This window comes from Anguilla anguilla, chromosome 15, assembly GCF_013347855.1.
Source record: "Anguilla anguilla isolate fAngAng1 chromosome 15, fAngAng1.pri, whole genome shotgun sequence".
Taxonomy (NCBI): domain Eukaryota; kingdom Metazoa; phylum Chordata; class Actinopteri; order Anguilliformes; family Anguillidae; genus Anguilla; species Anguilla anguilla.
The window spans coordinates 1183235-1197111 of record NC_049215.1 but is presented as its reverse complement, the minus strand read 5'-3'; the positions used below and the strand labels follow the sequence as shown (position 1 = coordinate 1197111).

The 13877-nt window shown below is 40.2% G+C and overlaps 1 protein-coding gene across 1 annotated transcript in view; it reads right to left on the bottom strand.

Annotated features, from left to right (window-relative positions):
* Positions 1–2911: 2911 nt before the first annotated feature.
* Positions 2912–13877, bottom strand: part of LOC118214124 (protein NLRC3-like) — a 46268-nt gene continuing 35302 nt past the window's right edge. Inside the window, exons 14-15 of the mRNA XM_035393739.1 lie at positions 8081–9941; positions 2912–3124 (exon numbers count right to left, since the gene is read on the bottom strand). Of these exons, the coding sequence (XP_035249630.1) occupies positions 2947–3124; positions 8081–9941 (2039 nt within the window). The 3' untranslated portion in view covers positions 2912–2946. The remainder of the gene's footprint in view (positions 3125–8080; positions 9942–13877) is intronic.

Genomic DNA, 13877 nt, shown 5'->3' with positions numbered 1-13877 from the left:
AACAAGAATGAGAAGGAGAAAACGCAAAATCCCCTCAGTTTGGAGCTTTATTGTGTGGACGTGTGAAGTTGTTTATGAACTCTGTCTATTGAAATGGAGTCAGAATGTACATAAATTAATGTTTTTAAGGGCTGAGTGTCTGTGGCTGTTGTGGTTATTTCTGTGGGGAACCCTGAAAAGTGCTAAACTCTCTGTGCTGTATTATTATGGGGCATGCCATCCCAATCAGGAGGCACTGGTGTCAAGACTTAAAAACCAAGAGCTAAAGAAAGTGATGCAGCTCGTTGCGCGAGTCGTCAACTTTATTGAGGCAGAGTACGGGGATCTGGTGATGCACAACGAAGTGAGATGGCCATCGCGTGGCCGGGTGCTTGAACGATTCTGTACTCAACTTCCTCACATCCGTGATTTTCTTGCAAGCAAGGGAAGGGCTGAGCCAAAGCTTTAGGACACTCACTGACATCACATCCCAGCTGAATTCCCTTAACCTCCAACTCCAAGGAAAAGGGAAGCACCCAGGTAACATGCTAAGAGCAGTTGCTGCTTTCCAGCACAAGATCACCACTCTCTTCATACCCAACAGAGAATTTCTTCACTTTCCCAATCTAAGAGCCTGCACAACTGCTAACCCTGACCTGCAACATTTTGACTACGATGAATTTGTTGGCATAAGGGAGGAAATAAGAAATTAATTTGAAAGGAGATTTTAAGATGTTGTGGGGTATAGGGAGCTTTTCAATTTAATTGAGAACCCTTTTAATGTGCCATTGTCAAGCCTTACACCTGCTCTGAAAAACCTTTGTCCAGACCTTGCTGTAATACAGAGTGAAATTCTTGAGCTGCAGGTCAACGATGTACTGAAAACTGAGCTCAGATCAGCGTTGCTCATTTCTGGAGCATGGTCCCAGCCTCAGATTATCCACATTTAAAGCTTTGTGTGCATAAGGTAATGAGCTTTTTTGTAAGCACTTAATCATGTGAGGCAACATTTCCTATAATGAGCATTGTCAAAAGAAAACATAGATGTAAGCTTACTCATGTGCATTTTGATTGTTTGACTAGGATTGCAACCGCTACCTACGAGTTTTGCATGGAGAAAGTCAAGGGACAGCTAAAACACGAGAGCCTCAACATATTGATACAAATATAACAGAGAAAAATAAGTTTTTCATCTCTATTAGTAGGCCAATATATACATTTTTGTGAATTTTTTTAAATTTCATGTTGATATTATGTTATATTATGTATAATTGCATATGTACATACATACATGAATTGAGTTCCACTCCCAGCCTTACACACTCACACACAAGTATTATATCTTTTAATAATGCAATGTAATTGTGAATTGAGAATAAAAAGAGATGTAAGGATGGAAAGCATGGTACTGTATTTTTTTAAACATACACAAAGATTGTAAATATCTTGAGAGTGATAATTAAAAAAAAACATCTGAGTTATATCTGCAATCTCTGTGGCTCTTTGGTAAAGGTCTTACTCATAAGTGGCTCGCCTGTAGGGGTGACATAGCTCAGGAGGTAAGACCGATTGTCTGGCAGTCGGAGGCTTGCCGGTTCAAACCCCGCCCTGGACATGTCGAAGTGTCCTTGAGCAAGACACCTAACCCCTAACCCCTAACTGCTCTGGCGAATGAGAGGCATCAATTGTAAAGCGCTTTGGATAAAAGCGCTATATAAATGCAGTCCATTTACCATTTACCATTGCCTAAGAAAATTAGTGAGTACCACTGAACTACGGCATCAACTGGAATTACACTGCATCGCCATCTAGTGGCTGTATGAGAACACCACAACTGAGTATTGCCAATAACTTTTACTGGTGGTAGACACTAGATTTTTAAAAACGTGGTGTCTTTTGAAAATTCCACACATTGCACATATTTTCTGTGTGTACTTGCCCTATAATCCATCCATTCATTTTATTCTTGCAGCTTTTCGTATATAATTCGCTAATTATTGCGTTGCATTTAATTATTATTGTAACAATGATAATAATAATGATTAAAAAAGCCTGATGTAGTAAGTAATTTTACTCTTTTAAAACCCCTTATCAACATGTTTGGTAGACCTTATGGAGTAATATAAACTGCACAAAAAAATGGTGGGATTTGAAAGTTATTATAATACTTATCTAAGAAATACTCCTGTAAATGACGTTATCCTTTAGATGATAGGAGCTAGAGCCAGAACATTGATCTCTGAATCAGGCTATTCCACACAGCATGCCTGCTTACAGTGGTATAATATCCAGCCTATGATTTGGGACTGGAACCACAGAAGAGTGACTAAACTAAACGATGTAACACTGCATCTAAACAGCAGCTCACATGTTGTTCAGATGGACACTCTCCCACCAAGATGTACACACATACCCTGCCAGCGAGTTAATGCCCGGTTTTACCAGCAGAATAAAATACCATTTTATTCACAATCCTTTCAGAAACACCACAATTCTGCAGTACACACAGTGTTTGTGATGAAGGATTACTCACCTTCATCAAAAGGTAAGTGTATGAAAGAGAGTGGGGTAAATGTATGGATTTCATTAGAGTTCATAGCAGGTAGTGAATAATGGAGATGGAGGAAGACTGCAATGTGTGACAGACCTGAATCATTTAACTATGCAGGTGGTCAATCTTTTACCATGTCAATCAGACATTCAGCATCCAGGCATCACCTGTGCCCTGATATTACAGACTCCAGTGAAACCTTACATTCTGCTCAGGAACCACAAACCTGGCAACCCTCAAAGGTTTTATCCTGCTTTAATTTGCTTGTTGTGATAGAGGAGTAAGGTATATATGGCAAAGAAAGAATGCTGGAGGACAGAGGAGTAAACTGAGAGAAAGAGCTTTTTAATATTTCACTGAATAGAACCATAATCACAAATTCTGTTTAGTTAAAATCACACAGTACACAGCACTACTCACCCCAGTGTCTGTAGTTTACAGTTTGGACTCATCAATCCAGCACAGAGCAGCTCCACTCCTGAATCTCCCAGGTTATTGTAGCTGAGGTCCAGACCTCTCAGGGGTGAGTTTGATGACTGTAGAGCTGAGGCCACAATATTGCAGCACGTCTGTGTGAGTTCACAGTTGTTCAGTCTGCAAAGATTAGTTCATATATTATAGTATTATTATATTAGGTATACATGAAGCATGTATCTAATATGGGAAATGGGCCAATGACAGTGCTCAGCGATGAAGAGTGAAATTGAGGATTTTAAGGTTGATGATGCTCTGAGGAAGATGTCTGTGTTACACTCTCCAACTGCAGTATTTTGGACCTGAAAATTAAACATCCTGCTGGACTGAACTCTGACAGTTCTACGGATGTAATTCTGACCCAAATGGCCCCTTTTCTTACACTGTAAGTTCTCTGAATTGGGGCAAAGGGCTCATCTACCTTTTCTTGTCACGGATTGGCGAGAGAATGGACCCAAATGCAGAGTTAAAAAAACCCAAGAACTCCAAAAGGGAAATTCAGACTTGAATAACAAAAACTGAAGAACAAACGCAGATAACCAAAACATGCCTCGCAGGGCAAATCCCAAAAACAGAAAACAGAAAATCCAAAAGAAACACAAGCGAAAACACAAGGAACCAGCCCCAGAGTCAGGGAAGAAGACTTAAATAGACAAGACCCTAACGAGACACAGGAGGGCACAATGCACAATCAGACCACAGAGGGAAGGGATAACTAGACTAGAGCCCGACTGATGCCAGATTTTTGGGTCCGATGCCGATCCCGATTTTGGAGAGTCCTAGCCCACCGATTACCGATGTTTTGATAATAATTTGTCAAAACAAATTGTGCAACATTTTCAAATCAATTTGAAAAAACTTATATTTTATTAAAGTTTCTATATTTAAGAACATTTTTAGATAAAAAAATGAAAAAGGCGATATTAAATTAAATATATATATATATATATATATATATATATTAACACCAACTTTAAGTGTGTGAAATCAAAATAACTCCACACCTTGCTTTTACTCCTTTCTTTTCCAGCCATCTATAAAAAATTAATTTCAGTTTTCCAGTTTCAAACATGTATTTTTATAAATATTATTATTATTGTTGTTGTTGTTATTATTAATTTGTCATTACTATTTCTTAGTATCTAGTCTCAGTAAATTAATTATATTTCCTTATTTTATTCCTACTACATGATCTCAAAGAGTAAGACATTATCTAGCGGAGCTAATGAGTGAATCAAGTGTAACGTTAGATGAAATTAAATTGACTGGATGAAATACGTGAAAAAAACTACAATGCGCTTTCGTGCATGTTACCGGCGCTAACTGTTGGTTGATTTACTTCTCCAACAGTAATCCTTCTCTCATGTTATCACGACAAAGCTAGATAACATGGCTTAAAATTATCCATGTTAGAAGTGTTTTATCAGCGTTTTTACTGTCTGGTTAGCTTGCTACGATTACGCGTGACTAGATGACACACTCGCTTGCAATAACGCGTTGGCTATTGACACAGCATCATATAGTAGCTAATATCATCTCAGATAAAAAAAGTGTGTGATGCATTCAACCACCATTTTATTTTGGCTGGTTATTTATTTGAGAATACAGCGATGTCCTCTGGAAATGTAGATCCTAAGGAAAAAGAGAAACAAAAAGACAGAACCATGACATTTCCATTATCTTTTCTCTGGGCTTAACCCTCCCATCCCATGCTAGACGTGCAGCTGCCATCTTTCAGAGTGGACAATGAGTTAGTTTTCAGTGCTGTAGGATGTTTGGCCACCACCAAAAGTAAAGATGTAAAAGGCAACACACATTTTTCAGAGTGGACAGTGACTTTGCTTATTTCCTTTTGGTTTTCTGTGACAAATTTCCCACAGCACTGCAAACTAACACACAGCTAAAGACAGATTTACTGTACCAGGAAGTAATGCACATGCTCATATATATGCATTATGGTGAGAGCCTCTGAAGCCCCACCCATCCCTGCCATCAGCCGCCACTCAGTTCCACTTCACCTGTGTCTCACCGGCCCGGCCTGCCGCCCCATGGACAGCGCTGGAGGGACAGGGCTGAGTTTCAGCACCTCCACTCCGCACTCAAACCTGGACAACGCCGGAGGGACAGGGCTGAATTTCAGCACCTCCACTCCACACTCAGACCTGGACAGCACTGGAGGGACAGGGCTGAGTTTCAGCACCTCCACTCCGCACTCAGACCTGGACCTGAGATACAGTCAGGCCACCGGCAGCATACCAGTGCTTTTTCCACACCACTTTCCCCTTTGCCTGAGTAGCTTCTGGCCCTGTATAGGCCTCATGGTCTCACTCCAGGGGTGTGCTGGCTTTCCCCTCACTGAGTGACTAACAGAGTCTCTGAATCTTGTTTTTTTTTTTTTTTTTTGTGTGGCAGATTCGGATGTGCCCCTCCTCGTGGCCTGAATTTTGGACCCACCTGCACCTCCCTAGCACTTTTGCTTTCCCCAACATTTGAGTAGCCTGATCTCATCTTCTGTTTCACTTTTCCCCTATCTTCATTCATTGTGATACTGCTGTCATAATAAAAGTCCTCAAAAGGCATGTTGCCAGCACTGTCTGCCTCATCTGCATCTTGTTCCCGTAGCATACGGTATGGATGTGATAAAAGTTTATTAAAGGATATGAAAGATATAGAATTGAAGATATTTGTAAGTGGGTGGAAAATCACAACCTGTACCTGTACAACATGCCATATAAATGCTCTGCCCGTTTGCAAATGTCACACACAATGCAAATCATGCAAACTATGCAGACTACACAGAAGTATAAAACAGTCCTTAGAAGGACCATCACTGTAAACCCTTGCAGGAGGACATGCAACACATACAGGAATGATAGATTCAATCATTAGGGCACAGCAGTAGTACAAAGTCCCTTATTTACTGTCAGTATAATTACCATGCAGCACCCCTGTCCCTGTAGAGGGGGGGGGGGGGTGTCTCCTGGGGATGGCAGTAGGTATTAGAGTTTTGGTAAGGTCAGACTTCATTTTGTTAAATGTAAACTAGTGCGGATTGTGAGTAGCTCTATGGGCTTGGCCCGTGAGAGGCATAATCTCAACACCTTAGGCCTTCCCCTCATGTGACTGCAACCACCCAGAGCACGAGAGCACCCTCTACCAGGCCACTTTATCACAATAAGTGTCAGCTGTTTTAAAGATGGTGTGCCTCTCGTCAGTCAGTGCCTTACCAGAGCTCTGTTACTGATGTGCTGTGCTTTTCACAGAACCTTATGGATAAAGCGAAATCCTTTTCTACCATTAAGGTCTATCTGGCAGCTATCACTGCTTGTCATGTTGGTTTCAGAGACTATTCAGTGGGGCAGTACCCCCTCTTTCACAGGTTCATGAAGGGGGCTCACTGTTCTCTGCCTGTTGCTAAAAAGCTCATTCCCCCTTGGGATTTATCACTGGAGTGGAGGCTCTGTCTCTAAGGCCATTTGAGCCTATACACAAGAGATTTAAAATTGCTGTCTCTCCAGACAGCGTTGCTGCTTGCAATTGCCTCAGCTAAGTGAGTCAGTGACCTCCATGTGCTCTCAGTGCATCTCTCATGCACAATATTCTCCCCTAAGATGCACAGGCTTTGTCTTAAGCTCAATGCAGCCTTTATGCCTAAAAGCTTCCCTGCTTTCACATCTGAGGTGTTGGAGCATGCCCCTTTTCACCCACCAGCTTTCTCCTCTGAAGAGGAGCATAGGCTGCATATGCTGTGTCCTGTGTGTGTTCTCCACAGTGGATCTCTCCACTCATTGATTCAGAGAACTGGTTTTGCGGTAACAAGAGATCAAGTTTTGGGGTAACACCCTTACTGGGGTACTCACTGGGCAAATTGTTAGTTTCACTAGCAGAATGGGCAGCTTCTCTGGGAAAAAATGATTGTATATGAAAATGATTGATAAGAGAAACAATACACCTAATTAAATTTTTCTGCTGAAACACTTGGAGAAACAACCTACAGTTGACACCAGAAGTTTACATACACATAGGCTAAAGATTTTCAAACTCAGTTTTTCACAACTCCACACATTTCGTGTTACCATACATTTCTTTTGGCAAGTCAATTAGGGCATCTACTTTATTTCCATGAGAGGTCATTTTAAAAGAATCGATTAGAGACAGATTTATTTCAGTGACATCACAACCTAGCTTGTTCCAGGATGGCTACACCCGCATGCAAAAAAGAGAATTTTTAGCTTTTTTTCGAGTAAATATTAAATAATATATTTATTTCAGATTTGAAGGCAGGGCCATATCGTTTAAGGTAAAAAGGAAACAAACCAGAGCCACGTTATGAGTGATTCTGTTCCCCTTTAAGTCTGTGCACTTGTCTTAATATTGTAAATTAATATAGCCTCTATTTATTTTAATCAGTTTGAGTTGCATGTTTTCACATGAAGATTGATCCATCAGATTACACTGTGTGGCAGGGCTCGGTTTGTGAGGGAGATTTGGGGCAATCAGAGGACCACGCCTACTGGTTAAGTAGGCACACGCACCTGGATAACATTACTAATCAGTCCAGGGTTTAAAAGTGTGCATTCTATTCCCAGAAGGTGTCTGAGACCAGGGATTGACCAACGAGCGATAAAGAATGTGAAAGCAGGGGCAAGAGGTTTTGCATTTGATGCTGCTTATGTTCTGGATTCAGAACATTAAATGAGAGTACTAGCTTACTTGCCAAACCATTTTACTGCACTTTATTCAGTAGCACTTTACAATAAGGCCATACAAATTGACATTAACTAATGCCAATAAAAAAGTTAATGTATTTGTTAATGGTTACCTCATTATGAGTTTATCCTATGTCTTGCTAATGTATAAATAATCACATTACTAATACATTAATGTATTTCACTACTAATTAAAAAGGTATAATGCTTAATTAATGTACTCATGATTCATTTATGTTAGAAACAACATTATGTAATGCCAATTCATGTGACCTAATTGTAAAGTGTAAGGCTTAATTCTGACAAGGAAAAGAAAGTGTGAAAATATGCAGTCAGTCATCTACATTATTAATGACATAATACTCACATGGCTTTCTTGCAGTTCCTGATTACTGGTATCAGTCTCTGATGACCTGCTGCTGATGTGTTGTAGGTCTTCAATTCAAACTCATCCAGGACCTCCTCTGACATCAGTAACACAAAAGCCAGAGCTGAACATTGGTCTGGTTCCAGCTTTTTATCAGAATGTTTTCCTGATCTCAGGGAATTCTGGATTTCCTCTACTAGCGAGTTGTCATTCAGTTCATTGAGACAGTGGAACAGATTGATGGTCCTCTCTGCTAAAGATTCCTCTCTGATCCTCCCCTTAATGTACTGGACTGTTTTCTCAATATTCTTTGATCTGCTTTCAGTCTTTGATAGTAGTCTTTTAAATGAAGAAATTGAGTTTCGTTTGTGTCTTCCTCCATCAGATCTGCTTCCTGTCTGTGTCAGTAGTCTTCCTAAGAGCGACTGAATGGACTCCAGAGAGAGGCCAAGAAGGAATCGGAGGAAAAGGTCCAGGTGTCCATTCTTACTCTCTAAGGCCTGATCCACTGCAGCCCTGTGCAACTTAGACAGCTGCACTCTGGCACTGTGAGGTTTTGATTCTTCTCCTTTGAGAACATTTCTGTTCTCATTTACACATGAATGAAACGCAAACAAGGCAGCCAGATACTCCTGAATGCTCATATGCACAAAGCAGTAGACCTTCTCCTGGTACAACCCACACTCCTCTTTAAAGATCTCTGTGCACACCCCAGAGTACACTGAGGCTTCGCTGACATCAATGCCACTCTCTCTCAGGTCCTCTTCATAGAATATCAGATTGCCCTTTTCCAGCTGTAAAAAAGCCAGCTGCCCCAGTTTCAGGATGATTTCTGTATCTGATGCTGACATCTTTGGGTCTGTCTCATCAGTGCCATGATACTTCTGATTCTTCACATTAGTCTGAATGAGAAGGAAGTGTGTGTACATTTCAGTCAGAGTTTTGGGAAGATCTCCACTCTCTCCTTTACCCAACATTGTCTCCAGAACAGTAGCAGAAATCCAGCAGAAGACTGGTATGTGACACATGATGTAGAGACTCCGGGATGACTTTATGTGTGAGATAATTCTGCTGGCCTGATCCTGATCTCTGATTCCCTTCCTGAAGTACTCCTCCTTCTGTGGGTCATTGAACCCTCGTACCTCTGTCAACTGGTGAACACACTCAGGAGGGATCAGATTGGCTGCTGCTGGTCGGGAGGTGATCCAGAGGAGAGCAGTGGGAAGCAGATTTCCCTTAATGAGGTTGGTCAGCAGCACATCTACTGATGATGACTCTGTTATATCACAGCAGTTCTTATTGCTTCGGAAACTTAGAGGAAGTCGACACTCATCCAAACCATCAAAGATAAATAAAACTTTGACTTGATCACCTTCAACACTTTTGATCTCTTTCAGTTGTGGAAAGTAGTGCTGCAGAAGTTGCATCAGACTGAATGCTCTTTCGTTCTTCAAGTTCAGATCTCGGAAAGGAAGGGTGAAGATGAAATCAATGTCCTGATTGGCTTTTCCTTCTGCCCAGTCCAGAATGAACTTCTGCACAGAGACGGTTTTCCCAATGCCAGCGATGCCCTTTGTAAGAACAGTTCTGATGGGTTTCTCTTGTCCAGGTAAAGGCTTAAAGATGTCATTACAGAGGATTGCAGTTTCCTGTGTGGTTTGTCTCTTGGATGCTATCTCAATCTGTCTGACCTCGTGTTCATTATTGACCCCCCCACTTCCCCCCTCTGTGATGTAGAGCTCTGTATAAATCTCATTGAGGAGGGTTGGGCGGCCCTCATTTGCTAAACCTTCAAAGATGTATTTAAACTTCCTCTTCAGATGAGTTTTCAGTGCCTGCTGGGCTCTTTTCATGGATTCATCTGAAAAGAAATATGATAAATAATTGTGTAAAATAAGATTAAAATTTCCCTTTCAATAACAGATTTTAAAGTTACAATCTCGAAGATTTCAGTTTCGTTCGAGCTGGGTGTTAAATTAGCAATCAAAACAAGAAGAATAAAACAAAAACAAAGGAAATCTCATCAAAAAAGGGCATCAAGGCTGAAGGAACATATGAGGAAGTGTAATAAAATAATAACAACGCTAATCCATACTGCCATATTCTTTTATTTAGTTTTCTCCGGCTTGACATTTTTACACAGAAATCAGACCCGCTCTGCTCCACCTATACCCCGGCTTTATTCCGATCAATATATTGATGAACTTGATGGCAATGTAAATAACGATAACGTTAAAGCCAGTTCAGATCAATGATTCGCAACGAGACAAAACGGTTTTAAAATGTTGCAGAGAAAATTGCAGCGGTGTGAACTGGTTAGTTGCAGAGCGTCTGAAGCTGTTGGCTGGGGTCTCAAAAGACCCACCTTGTCAAATCGCTAAATGCAGTTTTAGAACGTCTACAATCAGACGTCTTGGAATTTTGCAGGTTGCATCCAGTCTCGTTGCGAATCATTGATCTGAACTAGCCTTTGGTTAGCTACATTGCAAGGTTGCAACAAGGTAGCATTGCATTCGATGGACGGTTTGCGAGGTCGGTACCGGTCGGTGGCGTTAGCTAGCGTTTTTTCTAATTGTTAGCTGACATTAGATTTTGTTAATTACATTAGCTAGCTAGCTACCGCAATGTTACCTGATATGAGAGATTGATACTCTGCGCCACGTTGTCTAAACTAATGTTGCTTTTCTTGACATGGTCCGGTAGCTAGCGTTAGCTGTGCAAACAGCTATGTAATTTAGTAACGTTACATTGTCATCCAATGTAATATGAAAACTACATCAACAAATAATATGACCTCTCATGTTACACAAAAACTTATTAGGGTTTCCATATCACCCCCCCCCCCAAGTGAGTTCAAGAGCGAGCCTGTTGCGTACCCTCTCTGGCGGACCAACCACTGAACCACTGATGGGTGATGGAAAATGCGTCACTAACTGTGCGGCGCTTGTGATTTTTTTCCCGGGAATGTCGCCGCAGACACCCAGTTCTTTAATCATAAATTATTATAATAATAATATAAATTTATATAATAATAGGCTGAATCACCATTGTTACCTAATTCAGCGATAGATAGTGACTTAACAGACATTTATTTTAATGAAAATCTTTGAGATTATTACTTTAAGAAGAAATTATCAATAAACATATTAAGGCCCTCAGTTTTTTACAGTATTTCATAAATACAGTATCATAGTGTTACATACTTCTATCAGTATGTTACACACCTTACACAGTGATACACGCCTTTATCACAGTGTGCAACACATCCCTCACACAGAATTACATGCACTCCATCCTTGAAATTGAATTTCTTGCTGACATGAGCATCAGTGCACTGTCACTCTCGGTATAATCGTTTTTGATTGAATGAACACAAATGGGTATTTTTTTCATTATGGTGAAAAGGAGAACGCACTTTTTCGATTCCGCGTTCCCAACCTACTGCCAGTGTGTAATGATGTGTAGCTATCCCTCCAACAAGAGTGACAAGCTACATGGAAGAGGGAAGCTAATTTTTGGAATCATATTAATCATTTTCTGGCAAGTTAACGATTTATATGTTGCTATTTGATTATAGCTGAAGCATTTCTGACATTGAACATGTTTTATGAAAAATCGGCAAAACGGGATTGACCAGGGTCTTATACGGGTTTTACATTGCAGACTTGTAATATGACAAGAGAGTTAGGGATTGGATCCATAAAAATACTTGAATGGCGACTACGCTGACCACTATCCTAAAGTATGGTACCTGATGCTAGCCCACTATTATGCAGAATGATGGAACCTGTCTCTGAGGAAAAAACATAGAGAAAAAGTTACACTCTGCTGCCTCCTACAGTCAGAACCCTGCAAGAAGCCTATTTCCCTCTGGCTGGCAGAACCTCTGCCATAGAGGCAAATGCATCAAATTAAACCCTAAATCACTGTATTGAAAACGCAGGTGCCAGACCATGTAACGTGAAACGTAGGTTAATAAGACATAGGAAAAATGTTATCATGAATCAAAACATAGTTACTCATTCTTACAAACTGCATGAACCCCACCACCCCTACCTAAGGGACAGTGAAGTCAATTAAAGTGAAAAAATGCTTTTATGATTAAAAAATAGTTTCTCATCTTGATTATTAACTATTGCATTCAATGAACCCCTAATGAATTTTTTTTAAAACTACATAATGTTAGGCTAAAATATTTTGTTCTTTTTTGTTTGTTAATATTTTTCTTTCCTCTTCAGCTGTATGTTTGATTTGCATAAGCTGAGGTAATTAAAAGAAAAAATCGAAAAGCTTCCATGGGTGGAATACATGTCCAGCCATTATGCTTTATTCAAACTTCCCCAAGTTGTATTTTACAAGCTCCTGCACATGAGCTGGGGGCAGTCTGCGATGGGGAGACACAACACCCCTTGCTATATTGAAAGTTGCTTGAAACACTCATTGGGGGGCAGGTCAGATATTTTAGAGTCACATGAGCCAGTGCTGGGCGTGTCATTAGCCAACAACTTGTAATGTTTTAACTCCAGTAAGGCCTGCGTACTACCGCTTACAAAACCGTATTGCAAAACTGTTTTCTTGAAGTAAAGTACACAACTGAATCAATTTTAACATTTGTATTTCTAAATTTTAGCGGTTTTGTTATATTGGGAAAATGTATTGAGGCATATTACAGGAACACTGAGAAAAGCGATAGAATGTGCATGCCAAGACAAAACGGAAAAAGTAGTTAAAGAAATTCAAAGTGCAATATGCACCGTCACTCTCCTCTTATCAATTCCTCACAGAACGCGCAGCTTTGGTGGTTTGCTGGAACCGCACACACACAAATCGGTTATATTTCACTCAGCTGTCATGTAGCTATTTTATTCAGTTTATCCAAAGTCTCAGTTTCAGAGAAAACATATATATATATATATATATATATATATATATCAATGGCATTATCTCCATGGATTTCTAAGCCTATCATTTCTATAACTACAGCATCCACAATTGTTCATCCCCACCCTAAAGGCTTTATCAACTTCATCACTGTTGCAGTGAATTAATTCTGCTTGATTGTATGTGTGAAAGTACTTTCAACAGCACTTTATTGGGAAATTCTTATCAAAGCAAAGGTCACTCAGTTGTTCAATAGGGTGCAGAGTAGACAACGACATGTTCGCACCAGGGTAAAAGCACCTGTTGTTGTCTACTGTCTAGCGGGGGGCTTTGTGAAGAAAATGGCACAGACTGCCTGTATTTCTTTACTGAGTCGATTTTTATTTTATTTTAAAAACGCAGTTATTTAAGCACAAATATTTAGGAAAGTCATGGAAGAAGGAGGATATAGGCATTTATGTTATAGGCGCTGGAGTAATTTTAATGATAAAGTCCCCAATGCATGATTGACACGCTCTGGTCTATCTTTAAAGGAAACTCTCACTGCAGGTGTGTGTGTGTCTAACTGAGAAACTTGGTGCTGACTTGTGAGCAAATCGCATGAAAGAGATGGGAAAATAGATATGAATCGGAATAATATTTGCCAAATTCAAGAGGAGAAAACATTCGGGAAGAATGCATTATTATAGTGTTGCCAAATGTGGTATTTGTATTCGCCGCCATCCCTAAGTGACTTTGAAAGAGGGTTCATTATTTGGGCACGGATGGCAGAAGCATCACTGCTCAACTGCCAAGTGTTTCAATAGGAACAGTGACCAAAGTGATATCTGCATTTAGATCCATGGGAAAGACATCAGTAAATAGGGTCAGAAATTGTGGTTGAAAGTGCACATTTGATGACCATGATGCTCGTGCA